This window comes from Arvicanthis niloticus, chromosome 4 (genome assembly GCF_011762505.2).
Source record: "Arvicanthis niloticus isolate mArvNil1 chromosome 4, mArvNil1.pat.X, whole genome shotgun sequence".
Lineage (NCBI taxonomy): Eukaryota > Metazoa > Chordata > Mammalia > Rodentia > Muridae > Arvicanthis > Arvicanthis niloticus.
This window is the reverse complement of record NC_047661.1, coordinates 109,534,787-109,552,490: the sequence shown is the minus strand read 5'-3', so window position 1 is coordinate 109,552,490 and position 17,704 is coordinate 109,534,787. Positions and strand designations below refer to the sequence as shown.

The 17,704-nt window shown below is 38.4% G+C and overlaps 1 protein-coding gene across 1 annotated transcript; it reads right to left on the bottom strand.

Annotated features, from left to right (window-relative positions):
• Positions 1 to 445: 445 nt before the first annotated feature.
• Gimd1 (GIMAP family P-loop NTPase domain containing 1) lies at positions 446 to 16,568 on the bottom strand. The gene is made up of 3 exons (XM_034499421.2): positions 16,452 to 16,568; positions 9,372 to 9,766; positions 446 to 819 (listed from the first exon to the last, which is right to left on the bottom strand). Exons 2-3 carry the CDS (start codon positions 9,762 to 9,764, stop codon positions 559 to 561), a joined length of 654 nt encoding a protein of 217 aa, XP_034355312.1. The 5' UTR covers positions 9,765 to 9,766; positions 16,452 to 16,568; the 3' UTR covers positions 446 to 558.
• Between the last annotated feature and the right edge of the window lie 1,136 nt (positions 16,569 to 17,704).

Here is a 17,704-nt window from a genome sequence, read left to right as displayed (position 1 = left end):
CCCCACAGCATTCTTTTACTTTGTTGATGCCCAGCACTCCTTTGCACCAGAGAAGTTGTGTTGCGTTCACCTTTGACTGTTGCTGACCTTTATACAAATGGAGTCAGTGAGCACACTTCATGTCTGGCCTCTTTCTCTTGGTGTTGTACTTAGATGGTTGATTACGACTATTACAGGTGATCGAGCTTGTTCGTTCTCACACTGTGTATCTCAGTGGGTTAATATAACACAATTTGAATATCATTCTATTAATAAACATCTAAATAGTTTTCAGTCTTTAGCTATGATGAATGGTAGCACTGTGAGCATTCTTGTATATGCATGTTTCTAAATGCACAAATGTGCACTTTTCTGTTGGATAAATACTTATGAGTATAATTCTGATATCAAGAAATCTTGAACCCTTGATATTGGTTTTTATTTATAATCTTTTTTCAAATGGCTCAATGGCAGTATAGGGAATTCTCATGCCCCATATGCATGTGAAGAAAGGCGGGTTTTAAAATCGGATTTCTGACCCTGATTAATATCCAGTGTGCTTTCCTTTTCACTTAAATTTTATGTAAAATTAAGAACTTGAAACTGATTTTCCTTTATAAATTCCATGATTCTTTCTAAGATTTTAATTCTTTGTTCATTACACAAGTTTCCTCTTTCATACAGGAAAATATATCTGCGCTGAACAGAATTTAGCAGGGTTAACAGTGTGTCAGAAGCCTCATGCAAATAATCCTCTTCACTCAACCCAGCCTCTTCGAGTTTTTCCGCGTGGGTAAAAAGAACAGCCGTGTAATTCTTCCAGGAATCTCCCAGAAGTTCCTGAAGGAGAGAGAAGTTAAATGACTATTTGCCTTGGACTCTATTCCTCAAAAATGAGCAAAGCCGTTACAAAAGTCCAGTGTCGTTAGCCAACAGATCCATGTGTCATGATGTTTCTGAAAGCTGATAGCTGAAATGGGAAGCGACTATGAGCTCAAGTATTGTTAGCACATTGAGGAAGATGGATAGGGTTTCTGAACAACAGCAACAAAAAGGCTTTGCTTCTCTGTTTTACTTTGCTGTTATAATTGATATGCAAACGCTTAATGCAGCAGTGCATCCGGCTACAATGAATGTGGCATGGCCAGCACTCAGTGATCGCTTATACTTACGCCACAACCAGAGACCCTGTCAGAACCCCTCAGTTCCATTAATTGATGGTACCTTGAGCAAGGTAATTGCTACAGAATCTTTTTTATTTTATTTTATTTTATTTATTTTTGGATGTTATATTATCACCACTAAAATATCTACTAAGGGATTAAAATGACATAATCTGGCTATGCTTTATTGATTAACCAGATGACAAGTAACAAAAAAGCTAAGATCAAAATCTATTTGGTGAGTTGGAACAGCTACACAAGATTACTGTAATCCTCATGTTCCTCTTGCCACATGCCTGGAGTCAAAGGCAATTTATCAAATGGCTTCTTCTAATGTGCTTGAAAAGTACTGAAGACAGTTGTCCCTTTGTTTAGTGATATGTGCAAGTTAGTTGTGCAATAAATTCTTGCTTGATGAGTGAAAATTAGCTGATAGAAAGCAGAAGCCATGGCATGTGGCATATCGCTCATGCAATGCAAAAGGCATCTAGGAGTAACCATTTAACTCTTGGATGATTCCAAACTTACAAGAAATCATGACCAAGTGACAGTAAAGTGACATTCTCTTCCTTCTATATGCGCCTATGGATGAAATACTTACAGAGGTATTACCAGTTCATAACACTGTTTTTAAAATACAAAATGTCTATGAATGAATATAGCAAGAGTTAGCAAGGACATCTAGCAATCAGAAGCAAGCAAACAAACAAGCAAAAATGAAGAGCTGGTATCAGATATTAAGCTTTTTAGGTGTACAATCTCTTTTCATCTCCCATCTCCCCCTCCCTTATTTCAGTCTGATTTGGTTTGGTTTGAGTCCTTTGAGACAGATTCTTACTATGTTCCCCAAGCTGACCTCAAACATATCCACCCTGCTTTTTCCTCCCTAGTGCTGGATTAGAGGCAGGCATCTGCTATGCTTGGGAGGAAAAAGCAGGGTGTTACTGGGAAGGAAAGACACAGTATCTCATTAAAGGGAAAATTATTGCACCTATCTTTCTAGCATGGCTTAGGTGAATCACCCAGAATCTTTCTATCTCTTTGGAGAGTATGCTCTCCCTAACACTTTGACTTTCATTTTGAGGCTCTCTTACTTTTTCTTTAAAGGATCCCTCCCTACCAACTGACTGCTTTCCCATCATGTGACTGATTTCCACACTTGCATAAAGAGCAAAGGGTGTGGCTTCTTCCTTCTCTCCTTTGTTATTCTCCTCAAGCAACTGCTGAGATTTTCAGCTTACCTGCTCTGAGTATTTTTTTTAACTAATAAAATTTTCCTTGAGTTTTTATTTGAACCCATTCTTAAATTATTTTTCTGAGACTAAGAACCCCACAAAGGGACCTGGATTTCCTCTGTTTCATCAGGCAACCATGAAGGAGTCCCTCAAATTCCAGTATCATGATGACCTAAATTAGGTCCTTAGAACACACGTGACAGCCAATCCCACTTGTCCTCTGACCTCCATAGGCATGCTGTGGATGCACACATGTGCATATGCACACCAAAGACACACACACACACACACACACACACACACACACACACACACACAATGATGATAGATAATGAAGTTTTAAAAAGAAATAACAATGGAAGAGTAGGGATCGTACGATATTGGGGTTTTATCTCCACCCAGGTCCAGATTCTGATCTTTGATTACACTCATATTTGAGAGTTTCTCACTTTAGAGACTGAGCCTACCACTCATGGGTCAGGGTACTTGTCATACTAAAGTATTTATGTACAGGTTGGTAAAGAACTGATGCTCTTAGCCCTTGAGCACCACCAAACCCACCATCCTGATGGCTCTCGTTTGACCATACTTGCTATTAAATATTTCTGAGTGATCGTCAAAAAAAAAAAAAAAATCCATGCTAAAATACTGTTTTGTACAATACCACTTAGCAGAATGCTTTTCTTACTAAGTTAAAACTTTAAAAAGTAAGTAGTGCAACTCTCTTAGTTCCTGGTTTTCTGTAACAAACTGCTTCTTTGCTTTTATTTTTCCCCTTCAGGTGGTTCTTATACTCTGAAGTTATCTCATTCTGGATAAATGAGTGGAAGCACTAAGTGCCCTGCCACTCACAGGCCCATGTGTTCAGCCTCTGGGAAATTTTTACAGACTGATAATTTTTTACCAAAGGATACTTACCTCTTAAACTGTGAGAGAAATTGTTCTTTTGAATTACTGCCCAAACCAGAAAGGAATGGTTGATTTACTTTATAATCTTTAGATTGGTCTTCGGCCAGGAAATAGTTGAATATTTGAACATAGTGTCGCTTGGTGATAGTCACCATGTCAGAGGCCAAACATGTTCTCTTTGGGCCCAGAGACTGAACAATGACAATTGATCGATGTCTCAAAAGAAACTCAAGAGCAAAATAAGTAAAAGTAATTTATCTGGTGATAATAATTTAAATATAGTACTAAGTCGACTGGAAACGCTACAACCACGAATTGTCTGGTTTCACAGTGCTAGTGGGTAGGAGGCCATCTCGTCCTTTTGGGACAGCAAGTTAGTATATAAACTTTGTTTTCCAGGAATTCTTCATTTTCTCAGGACCTCATCAGCCCTGCCCCATTTGTTTGTGGTTGATGAAATCATAGCATCTGGACCTTTTAGGGGGAAACTTTAGAAAAAAGCCAACAATTACATCAGCTGAGAAAAAAGTTATCAAGGAACAGAATAATAAGGATCATACGTGTGTGTGTGTGTGTGTGTGTGTGTGTGTGTGTGTGTGTGTGTATGGTATTCCCTTACTCTCTTTCCATTTAAAATACCCGTTTTTGTTTCCAGAGAGTTAAAACTTAGTGATAACTTCTCAAGTCAGATTCAGAGACTAATCAACATTAGAAAGCATCTAATTGCCTAAATTGCCTCATTTTAAAGATGAGAGTTTTAAAGGCCTTGTGGCTGAATCAAGTGGCTCAATTGGAAGTCACATGGCTGATTACCCACAGGCCTGGCCTTTAAGAAAAGGTTCCTTGACTTCCAAAGCCTTGACTAATAGTAATATAAAATGATAGTCCCCCAGGTAACACTTATGGTGTGCCAATGTCTCAAAGGATTTACTACTGCTGGGCTCATGTCAAAATCCAAAACGAAATTTGAGTTAAATAAATACTTTCAACACTTACTGCTTTCTTTTCTTTTTTGCTTTTCTTCTTTTTTCTTTCTTTCTTTTTTTTTTACTTAGCACATTGTTTATTGCAACTTATTCATAATAGCTAAATTATGGAACCAAAATAGACATCTAGCAACATAGCAATGGTTGAATAGTGAAAATGTGATATATACACATAATGACATTTCTTCAGCCATAGAAAAGAACTAATTCATATCATTTTCAGGAAAATGGATGCAACTGAAGATAATCATTAAGTGAATTAAATCCATATTAGAAAGACCAATACACGTGCTTTCTCTCATTTGCAGCTTCTGGATTTTATGTAGACAAAATTATGTATATTAATATAACATGAAATTAAACTTGTTGAGAACGAATAAAAGAGGACTAGTGGGGAGAGGGGGTGCAAAAAGGGAGGAGAAGGATTTGGAGGTAAATATGTGTAACACACAATATATACATGGTTTCTCATTGTGACCATTCCTCCTTTTGCGAACATGACTCTCTGTCCTATCTCAAAGCAAACCACTATATCTTAAGGTCAGACCTTATCCCAGTACTTAGTAAAAGTAGGAGGATTTGGTACTTATTGTGCATTTGGAGAGAAAACCCCCAAAATGTAAACCTTGTGTCTTCTTCTTTTCCATCACTCAAACTCACTTCTTCATTTTCATACTGTAAGATCAGTGCAGGAAGTGGAAACCACTCCATATATTATATAAATTATATAATTTATATAATTATATAATTTATATAAACCACTCCATAAATTATATAAAATTATATATATATATATATATATATATATATATATATATATATATATATATATATATGGTTTCTCTGTGTAGCTCTGGCTATCCTGGAACTCACTCTGTAGACCAGGCTGGCCTCGAACTCAGAAATCCACCTGCCTCTGCCTCCCAAGTGCTGGGATTCAAGGTGTGTGCCACCACTGCCCGGCCACTCCAGATATTTTTAAACAAAAAAGGATTTAACACGAGAAATTCAGTGTTTATCAAATGGTCAGACGAGCTAAAACTTTGTTCTCTAGGTTAGAATCCCATGAAAGGGACCATCCAGGAAACCACTGGAATGATCAGTTCAACATCCTGCTAACTTCGTATGTGTTCTTAGGACTGGAAGCTACCAGTGAAGCTGACACTCAGGACACCGAAAGAGCTTCAGCTTCAGAAAATACTTCGTACATTGTGTCCTTGTTTTCCAGCAGAAACAAGAAACAGCCAAACAAAAGAAAAAAAATGGCCTTGGTCTCACTTTTTTTTAATCATTATTATTTTGGGGGGCTGCTTGGCAAGAATATGGCATTGGCCAAGGACAAGGAAGTGGACGTCAGGCAGGAATCTGACTTTAGTCTAGAACAAATAAGTAATTTCAGGCAGGAATCTAAATTTTAGGCTAGAATAAGGAAGTCGTCTTCAGACATGAAAATGACTTTGGGCTAGGACAGAGAATTTGGCTCAGATATTTTGGTCATCCTGATAAGCCCTTAGAAACAGTGATCACGGGAGTGTTCATGGAATTTTGTTTATTGCCTTGCTTGTTCTTTGACTATTTGTGTTTATTGTCTTGCTTGTTCCTTAACTGTTTGCATCTATTGTATTGCTAATCTCTCAACCTAGAACTGACCTTAATACTTGCATGTAATTAAAATGATATAAAAGCAAAAAGGAGGACAGGGGATGGAATGGGGGGTTCTAGGGAGGGGAAATGGGGAAAGGGGATGACATCTGAAATGTAAATAAATAAAATATCCACCTATTGCTTTCTAATGAGGTTCAGAGAAGTTCCTTGCCCAAGGTCACAGTGCAAACAAGTAGGTAAGAAGAAGTTTGAACACAGGTGTGTATAACAGACACCATGTTCTTCGCTTCTGTAATAAGCCATGCCTCGCTATGCTTCACTTGAATGAGTGAGCATCTCAGTGCAGAAGAGTAGCAGTTATAACAGGGGCACTTTGCCATTTTCAGTGGCTCTCCTATAAAGGTGAGCGAAGTGCTAAGAATGTCAGATTTATTAACACTAGTGTGTAGAAGTCTTTAATATCAATAAAATCAGCATTCTTTGTGACTGTGAATCAAAAACCAAGAAAGGCTAGTAACATTAGGCTTGTCTTTGAGTAAGTTCCAACTGTTAAATAGGCCCATGAGGTTTGTCTAGTATAATCAGACCCATCACTGGCCTTTGTGAGCTTATTGTATTATGAGCAACCACCTACAACATCAACAGCTGAATTGTTGATTCTAAGCTAAAAATAATTTATTAATTCCTTAAGCCTGCTCCATCACAGTAATTATACTGTCTAGGATAGATTGTACAAAAGAATATTGATGCTACTCTGTTCATAGTTTCAGTTTCTAGAACGACTTTGTCTCCCTTATGCTGGTTCTTTATTGGAGGAGTCTGTGTTATGTCTTCTCTGATATATTTATGGATTTTCTTTTTAGCATTCACATAATATTCCTACCAACACTCACATGAGGCAATTCTTTCCTTTCTCATTTTGGAAGATACAACTCACATCTCTAAATTATTATGGACCTAATATAAATAAAAAAGAATATCATTTGGAGGAATGTTTCAATTGTCACAACTGGCACCCTATGACTCCTCTGCAGAGTATTAAAGCACAAACCAGGAGACAAAAGAAAAAGTATGGGAAAAGATGAGGCCAGTCCTTCCACGCCAGGATTCCTCCCTTACCTGGGAAGGAAAGGACAGTTACTCCATTCTCCCTTGTGTATCAGCCAAGAAGGAAAAGGAACCCAGTGTAAGCCTGGAACCCATGGACCTTAACTCTTTCAACATCTGCTCTTGGTCCTGCCAAATATGAAGGTATCTGGCAGCTGCTCCTGACCTGGGAGCACACATCTGGCTCCCATGAGTAACTGAGGCACGTTCAGGAAGAATGTCATAAGCATCAAGCCTGTGCCTCAGAGCCCATCATTGGAAGACAAGAGGCACTCCAAACAAGTCTGCAATCACTCTCTGCACTCACGGGGCTGTTCTGAGGATTGGTAAGCTTTTTTCTGCTGATATTCAGACAAAAAAGAGAAATTATTTATTGTATTAAAAAAAACCCAATCAAGATCTGAACTTTGTTTCCATCCATCTCATGTTGGTTTCATTTCATGAGACAGACAATGACTCAAGGAAGACAGCTATTGGAAAAAGCTATGCAGAGATCATCTCAAAAGACAAAAGACAAGTGTGAATTAAATTGTACTGTAGGAGAACAGTGGATTATAATGTTCTGTATGTTGACACTAATGCTGTGTTCCTTTAATACAGTTCCTTATGTTGCAGTGACTCCCTAACTATAAAATTATTCCATCACTACTTCATAACTGCAATTTTGCTACTGTTCTGATTCTTAATGTAAATCTGATATGCAAGATATCTGATATGTGATCCCGAGGGGGTTACAACTCACTACTCAAGAACCTCTATTTTAAAGGAATTCAGTCAGTTATTCTACAATTAGTCATAGACAGAATTTTTTGACACTAATTTACAGGAGATAAGCCTTAAATCCTTGAGAACTTTGATCTTGAGAAAGTTTGTACAATGTAACCCCTAGATTATCCACACCAGAGTCAGCTGGGCAATTTGTTGAAAATGCAGACTCATTCATGACTATTGAAATAGCTTCTCAAGAGTGAGACCAGTGTGTGTGTGCATTTCCATGCTTTTATATGGGTTTATGAAAACAAGGTGAGGTTCGAAACCTGAAACAAACTGAAATGCCCACACACCATGCAGCATCAAGAGAACAACTTGCTATTACTTATCAACAAATGTATATCTGTTCACTGGTGATTATCCCGTATAGCACTGAGCACTTTCATGGACAGGGAGCCTAAGTGCAAAAAGCTCCTAATGTAGAAGAGGTAAATAAATGTCAGAAATGACAATGTGTTAACTGCCCAAGCAGTGGAATGTGTAAGAGGAGCAACATAAGACTTAGCATAGTGGCGAAGGTCACAGGAAAGGTGTGCCTGATTCACAGCAAAGAAACCTGTGATTTCCCATGTTTACCTGCTACAGCACTCATATAGAGTTCTCCTGCCATCCATGAACTAAAAGGACTTTAGGCAGAACCTAGAAGGCATATGTTGTATTTGTTTATACCAGTTTATTTGCTCACTTATCATCAGTCGCTAAGTTGGGGGCTTCATTCATTAGACAGCCTAGCAAAGAGTCTAGGTAAGGGAAGGGGGATTGGCATGTCCACAGCTAGGAGGAATAAAGAGTATGTATTAATACTGCCAGAAATAGTGCAGTAAAGGGGCCCATGTAGACTATCACATTCAATTCCTGGAAATCATTTATTGACCTGCTCCATTTTGGCCAAGCTCTTGATTTGCTACACAGGGTTCACCCAAGTTTAACTGCTGGGCCTCATGAGTAGAAGTCACTGAGTTCAGATGATGAATAACCCCCTGTCACTAGTGAAGACAAAAGATTGGCCCAAATGGCAGACACAAGGTTTGTTTCTCAAGGGTTATTTTTAAAACTCTAGGGAAACCTATGTGTGTGATTACAAGAAAACAGGGGAAAAGTTAGGGCGACTAGAGTAGAAACTTTGTCATGCAACTCCTAAAGTGTCAAGTCATATTGTCAACAGTAAACAAGATGGTTGCAATTATGATTCAGTAAGAAAGCTAAGGCCACCATGTAGCTCACCATACTATAAAACTTGTATTTCAAAGCATTTCTTTCAGAAATTGTCAGGGAACCTGTACCCAAATATCAGGATAATTTTAAGGACAGATTTAATGTTCTCTAAGGCTGCTTTATATAAATTCAGTAAATTCACAAACAACTACTTCTCAGAAGCCATCTTGACTCCTATGCTTCTCACAGGCATCATCCTATGAAGAAGGTAAAGAACCACTGGTCTAAAAGAAATTATAAAATAGAACTCCTGGCAGAAAAATCCCCTTTACTGACTATTGCTGTATGGCTAACACCTTATAGTTCAAGTATCTTTTGAACCAGTTTCTTCCAAGGCCTTGCCTATGAAGATCATGCCCCCCAGGTGGGATGGTGCCAGTATGACTGCATCTTTGTATTACCTGAATCAATTGGACTGAATCAGACGCTTCCTGTCCAAAGAAAGGCACATCAACTCTCTGGACCAGCAGAGCAAGATGGAGACCCTCTTGTCCAAAGTGATGCACCAAGGCCTTCTTCACTTCCTGTTTTACACATCTTGTGCTCAGCTTGCTGTGTGGATACCCTGGAGTGTCCAATACCTGTATCTGCAGGCTTATCTCTTGTCCTCCTCGACGCATGAAGCCATGGAGGTGACAACTACGGCCCAGGCTGCAGTCTTTGGTTACAGAGCCCGGAGCAAAGCTGCTGTAGAAGTCGGCACTTCCCAAAAGAACGTTCCCAGCAGAACTTTTTCCACTCTGAGTCCTGCCAAAGACAGCCAAATTGATGATCATCTTGTTGGTGTCTGCCATAGCTGTAGGTAAACATGCACCACAAGGAGAGTTAGGTACCTATACTTATCAAACACAAAGCCTCTGACCTGGCCTGGGATATTTTGTGTACAGTTGTTCCTCAGTGTCTATGGAGGATGACTTACTGCCCCAGAATTTACCAAAACCTGTTCATACTCAACCAACTTATATAAAATGGGGTAATATTTATATAACTTAAGCACAGCACCCTTTATAACACTCTAAACCAGTTCTCAACTTTCCTAATTCTGTAACCCATTATGGTGACTCTCAACCATAAAATTATTTTGTTACTACTTCATAAGTATCATTTTGCTACTGTTATAAAATTTAATGTAGATAACTGATTTACAAGATCTCATATTCCACCCTTGTGAAAGGGTCTTAGAACCCCAGAGTGGTCAAGGATGAGAACCACTGCTCTAAATGCTATCTAGATTATATTTAGTATAATGTAGCAGTATAATTAGTGTAATCTAACAGTAAAATGTAAGCACAATCATACTTCATTGTTTGAGGAACAATGACAAAAGCGAAGGAGGTCTGTCCATGACCAATGCAGACATGATTTTCTCTGAATATTTTCAGCCTATGATTGGATAAATCTACTGATGCAGCATCCACTGATGGAGAGAGCTTCCTGTGCTGCCTGATGCAGCATACACCGATGGAAAGAACTTCCTGTGCTGCTTGTGATGAGCTTCCTCCTTCTTCGTAGTAACGGAAGCAGGGCCATGTGATCACTACTGATGTCTCAAGACAGATCGAGGATTGGGACAGTAGTAACTGATAGTGGGGATATGGGGGGAAACCAAATAGAAGCAAGGAAGGTCTGAGGAAGGACTGATTGTAGGAAAAGGAGGGAGGAACCAAATCCTATGAAGACAAGCTCACTTAGCGGGAACATCTTGGTGCCCTGGTATGGTGGAAGAGAGAATTCAAGACTGAGATTACTGAGTTCAGGAACCCATGGAGAGGATGTAAAATCCACTCAGTGTTGAAGACTTGTAGAAACAGAACAGTAGAAAAAACAGCCATTTCAGCTCTCTTCTTTTTCTCTTTTCTTAAAATGTCAATTTATCGGTTTTTATATCTATGAGTATTTTGCCTGTATGACTGTATATGTACCACACACATGCTTGGTGCCTATAGAGGCCAGAAGATGGGTGTTGGATCCTTTGGAACTGGAATTAAGGATGGTGGTGAGCTACCGAGTATGAATGCTGGGAATCATACATTGGCCCTCGGGAAGAACAGCCAGTTCTCTTAGCCACTGCATTATCTCTCCAGCATCCCCTAATCCTGAGACAAGAGTCTCACTCTTGCTCAGGCTGTCCTTGAACTCACTATGTAGCGTGGACTGACTTCAAACAATTCATCTGAATTCACCTGCCTCGAATGCAGTGCTTGCAGGTATGAAGCACCATGTCCAGCCCATTTAGCATTGTTTAATTTAATTTTAAATGGGAGACTTAGAGTTAAAAGAGATTTTTAACATAGTCAAAGTTGTCACTTGTGTTTTTGATCTTAGCTGTTCTGACAGCTGTAAAGTGGAATCTCAAAGTCATTTCAATTTGCGGCTCCCTGATGGTTAAAGAAGCTGAACATTTCTTTAAGTGTTTCTCAGTCATTTTCTCTGTTTAGGTTTGGACCTCATTTTAAAATAGTTTGTTGAGTTCTAGATTCTTGAGTTCTTTATACATTTTGTACATCAGCCCTCTATCAGATGTGGAGTTAGTTGGTAAAGAATGTTCCTCAACCTGTGGACTGTTGTTTGTCCTATTGACAGTGTCTTCTGCTTTACTGAAGCATTTTAGTTTCATGAGGTGGCATTTATTAATTATTGATCTTGGTGCCTGTACTATTAATGTTTGGTTCAGGAAGTTGTCTCTTGTGCCAATGGGTTCAAGAGTATTCCTCACTTTCTCTTCAGTGAATCTGGTGTTATGCTGAGGTCTTTGCTCCACTTGGACTTGAATTTTATGCAGGGTGATAGGTATGGATCTATTTAAAGTCTTCTATTTACAAACATCCAGTTAAACCAATGCCACTGGCTGAAGATCCTCCCCCATTGTATAGTTCTGGTTTCTTTGTCAAAAATTAGGTGAACATAGGTGTGTAGATTTACATTTAGGTCTTCAATTTGATTCCATGGATTAGCATGTCTGTTTTTATGCCAATATCATGTGGTTCATATTACTGCAGCTATAAAGTATAATTTAAGGTCAGGGATGGTGATACCTCCATATGCTCTTTTATTGAAATAGGATTGTTTTAGCTATCCTGGGTTTTTTGTTTTTCCATATGAAGTTGAGTATTGTTATTTCAAGATCTGTAAAGAAATGTGTTAGAATTTTGGAGGGGAGTGTGTTGAATTTATAGATTGCTTTTGGGGGAATGGTCATTTTTAGTATGTTAATCCCACTGATCCATGGGCAAAGACCCAACAAACAATCTGGTATAGCTCTCCTAAAATCTAAAAAACTAGATGTTCCAACCAAAATTAATCAAAAGTGATAGAGAAAGATACTTCATACACATCAAAGGGAAAATTCACCAAGGTGATATTTCAATTCTTAACATTTATGCCCCAAAGGCAAGGGAACTCATATTTGTAAATGAAACATCATTAAACCTTAAGTCACACACTGAATTTCACACACTAATAGTGACAGACTTTTATATCCCACTCTCACCAAGGGATAGGACATCCAGATAAAAACTAAACAAAGAAATAATAGAGCTAACTGATGTTATGACTCAAACTGACCTAACAGACATCTACAGAACAAAACAAAAGAATATGCCTTCTTTTCAGCATCTCATAGAACATTCCCAAAAGACCATATACCCACTCACAAAGCAATTCTCAATAGATACAAAAAAAAAAAAAAAAAAAAAAAAAAAAAAAAAAAAAAAAAAAAAAAAAAAAAAACCCTGAAATAACCTCCGGTAACCTATCAGACCATGAATTAAAGCTGGATAGTAACAATAACAGAAACAACAGAAAGCCTACAGATTCATATAAACTGAACAACTTCCTACTGAATGACTATGGGATCAAGGCAGAAATAAAGAAAGAAATTAATGACATTCTAGAATTCAATGAAAATGAATATGCAACATGCCTAACCTGAGCAGACACCATGAAAACACCGATAAGAGGAAAGCTCAAAGCACTATTTGCATTCATAAAGAATTTGAAGAGATCTCATCTTGGTACCTTAACAGCACACCTGAAAGCTCTAGAACAAAAAGAAGCAAACATGCCCAATAAAAATAGATGACAGGAAATAATCAAACCGAGGGCTGACATCAATAAAATTGAAACAAAGAACAATACAAAGAATCAATGAAACAAAGAGTTGGGTCTACGAGAACACCAACAAGATAGACAAACATTTATCCAAATTTACTTAAAAAAAAGAGAGAGAATATCCAAATTGACAAAATTAGAAATGAAATGGGGGACATAACAGAAACCAAGGCAATTCAAAGAATCTTTAGGTCGTACTTCCAAAATCTGTATTCCACAAAATTGGAAAATCTAAAGGAAGTAGACAATTGTCTCAATTGATATCATTTAGAAAAATTAAACCAAGAATAGGTAAACACTTTAAATAGACCTATAATGCCTAAGGAAACAGAAACAATCATTCAAAGTCTCCCAACCCATTTTTAGCAGGGTTATTTGATTCTCTGAAGTCTAACTTCTTCAGTTCTTTGTATATATTGGATATTAGCCCTCTATCAGATGTAGGATTGGTAAAGATTCCCAATCTGTTGGTTGCCATTTTGCCCTATTGACAGTGTCCTTTGCCTTACAGAAGCTTTACAATTTCATGTGCTCCCATTTGTTTATTGTTGATCTTAGAGCATAAGCCACTGGTGTTCTGTTCAGAAAGATTTCCTCTGTGCCCATGTAAATAACCCTATTAAAAATGGGGTACAGAGCTAAACAAAGAATTTTCAACTGAGGAATATCGAATGGCCAAGAAGCATCTAAACATTTCGTTCAACATCTTTGATCATCAGAGAAATGCAAATCAAAACAACCCTGAGATTCCACCTCACACCAGTCAGAATGACTAAGATCAAAAACTCAGGTGACAGCAGATACTGGTAAGGATGTGGAGGAAGAGGAACACTCCTCCATTGTTTGTGGGATTGCAAGCTGGCACAACTATTCTGGAAATCCGTGTAGTGGTTCCTCAGGAAATTGGACATAGTATTACCTGAGGATCCAGCTATACCACTCCTGGGCATATACCCAAAAGATGTCCCAACATATAACAAGGATGCATGCTCTACTATGTTCATAGCAGCCTTATTTATAATATCTAGAAGTTGAAAAGAATCTAGATGTCCTTTAACAGAGGAATGGATACAGAAATTGTGGTACATTTACACAATGGAATACTACTCAGCTATTAAAAACAATGATTGCATGAAATTCACAGGCAAATGGATGGAACTTGAAAATATTATCCTGAGTGAGATAACCCAGTCACAGAAGAACACAGATGGTATGCACTCACTGATAAGTTGATATTAGCACAAAGGTTTGAAATACCCAAGATAAAATTCACAGACCATATGAAGTTCAAGAAGAAGGAAGACCAAAGTGTGGATGCTTCCGTGCTTCTAAGAAGGGGGAACAAAATACTCACAGGAGGACATATGGAGACAAAGTGAGGAGCAGAAACTAAAGGAAAGGCCATCCAGGGACTGCCCTACACAGGGATCTACCTCATATACACTCACTAAACCCAGACACTATTGTTGATGCTACAAAGTGCTTGCTGATAGGAACCTGATATAACTGTCTCCTGAAAGGCTCTGCCAGAGCCTGCCAAATATAAAGGCAGATGCTTGCAGCCAACAATTGCAGTGAGCACAGGGTACCCAATGGAGGAGTTAGAGAAAGGACTGAAGGTGCTGAATGGGTTTGCTACCCCATAGGAATAATAACTCTATCAACCAACCAGACCCTCCAGCACTCTCAGGGACTAAGCCACCAACCAAAGGGTACACATAGAGGGACTCATGGCTTCTAGCTGCATATGTAGCAGAGGATAGCCTTGTAGGGCATTAATGGGAGGAAAGGCCCTTGGTCCTGTGAAGACTCGATGCCCCAGTGTAGGGGAATTTGAGGGCGGGGAGGTGGGAGTGGGTGTGTGGGTGGGAAGGGGAACACCATCATAGAAGCAGGGAGAGGGGAGATGGGATGGGGGGGGTTCGGGTGGAAACTGGGAAAGAGGATAACATTTGAAATGTAAATGAAAATATTTAATAAAAAATAAAAAACCAAAACCCAAAAAATGTCTCTCAATCAATAGACACCTAGGGACAGATGGTTTTAAGCGCAGAATTTTAACAGATTTTCAAAGAGCTAATACCAATATTCCTTAAACTATTCCACAAAATAAAAACAGAAGGAACATAGCCAAACTCATTCTATGAGGCCACAGTCACCCTGATACCTAACCCTCACAAAGCTTCAACAAAGAGAACATCAGACCAATTTTTCCTATGAACATTGATGCAAAAACACTCTGTAAAATACCCACAAACCAAATCCAAGAACACATCAAAAAGTCATCCACCATGATCAAGTAGGCTTCATCCCAGAAATGCCAGGATGGTTTAACATACAAAAATATGTCAGTGTAATTCATCATATAAACAAACTGAAAGAAAAAAGTCACATGATCATCACATTAGATTCTGAAAAAGCCTTTGACAAAATCCAACATTCTTTCATGTTAAAGGTATTAGAGGAATCAGGGATACAGGGCACATACCTAAACATAATCAAAGCAATATACAGCCAGCCAATAGCCAACATCAAATTAAATGGAGAAAATCTTAAAGCAGTTCAATTAATATCAGGGACAAGACAAGGCTACCCAGTCTCCCCCTATCTATTGCATACAGCACTTGAAGTTCTAGCTAGAGCAATAAGACAACGAAAGGAGATCAAGGAGATGCAAATTGGAAAGGAAGAAGTCAAAGTATCACTATTTGCAGATGATAGGACACTAACATAAGTGAGCCCAAAATTTGTACCAGAGAAGTCACACAGTTGATAAATGCCTTCAGTGAAGTGGCGGGGACAAGATTAACTAAAACAAAACAAAACAAAACAAAACAAAACAAAACAAAGCAAAACAAAACTAGCCCTCCCTTATTACAAATGACAAACAGGCTGAGAAAGAAATTAGAGAAACATCACCCTTCACAATATCCACAAACAATATAAACTATCTTGGGGTAACTAACCAAGCAAGAGAAAGACCTGCACGATAAAAACTTCAAAACTTTGAAGAAGGCGGTTGAAGAAATTCTCACAAGAAAAAAAGCTCTCCTGTGCTCACTCGCCATTTTCATTGATTTATAAGTAAAGCTACTGGCATACTGTCACATGACCTCAGTAACACTTCAATAGGTAATAGCTATTATTTCACTTGTGACTGATAATTCTGTGACACTGTATTAAGTAACCCAGGCTTCTCTTGTTCTCTAAGGTTTGTCACCCCAGGATTTCCAGGTCTTGTCACAAACACCTTCAAGAAACCACACAGTTGGACAGCTCAGGCAGCTGATTTGATTGCATCACGGCATCAAGTTGCCATGCATTTCAGTTTAGTCCCGATCACATATATAATACATTTTAAATCCACTTACCCCTTTTGGTCCTGGAAATGTATTCTTTACAGACTTCCTTGGAGCTGGTACAGTTTATTCTTTGAAATGAACTTTGGTCTCCTGACTGTGTGGTACCAGCCGGGGACTGATACTGCATAGTTTTGTTTAGTTAATCTGTCACCAGACATCCTCTTTATAAGTGATTAGCTGTCTTCTACTCAGAGCCTACGTACGTTATCTGACAGGACTATCCTTCTAATCAATACTTCCTGAAACCTATATTTCCAGAATTAAATTATAAGTATGTTTCTAATAAGTAACAAGGTACTTAGAGCAAAAGAACGAAACCATCTTAGTGACAGTTAAAACTTCTCCATTTTAGTGGATAAACCCTACATTGCTTCATGAAAATGCCAGTGAATATATGAGTGTGTATAATAATTTACAGATATGTGACAGTAATAAATTCACAAATTCAAATTGTTCTACGAAAATTCTCTAGGTTATTTCCATACGTTTGAAATGTATCATCTTAAACCTGTTAAAATCTCCTGTGTGCTTGAGGACATGCAATGTCATAAGCAACTACTAATGATGTATTTAAGGTGCACAGTGAGCTGTAAGTTGCCAATAAGTAAGTTTTTCTTTAAATTAGTTTTGTTTTGATATTTAAAGTCTCAGATTTGTCTTCCTCCTCTTGTTATCAGATAGCCCACACTTCCCCAAACTCATTCACGTTACGTGTGAGATACAGAAGAGTCTTTGTAGTTACATTCTGGTTCTTTCTTACAGCTCTCAAGAAGTTCATTAAGTAGCACTTCTGTGAAGGCAATCTGGAGACAACTGGGACTTCCTCTTCCTGTGTAGGTCTGACAAGGCAGATGTTAATAGAATCTATCCTTCAGGAGACCTGGTTCTCTTGAAGGAAGTAGAAAAGAGCCTCCCCCAGGTGGCAGTAGCAGCGTGTTCCCGCAGAAGGAACTTTCAGCCAGAATTTAAGTTGCTGCCTCAGAGTGTAAACTGACATCCAGTCATCTACAGTACCTTGTATTCATCGTAGGATGGATTTTGTTTTTAAAGAGTGGGAGCTAGCAGACCTTCATTTCTGTGTTCCTTTATGGAATACAGGGAGCACACACAGACCCTAGTTTTTAAACCTCTTACCTTTGAGATGAGAGTTTAGGTCATTTGCTGAATACAAAGGAAAGGAACATAAAAGGAAATTTGATGTTTATAAAAGGAAGCGGACCATTCATAAGCATAGTTATAAATGTCATTGGATCTGCAGGTGT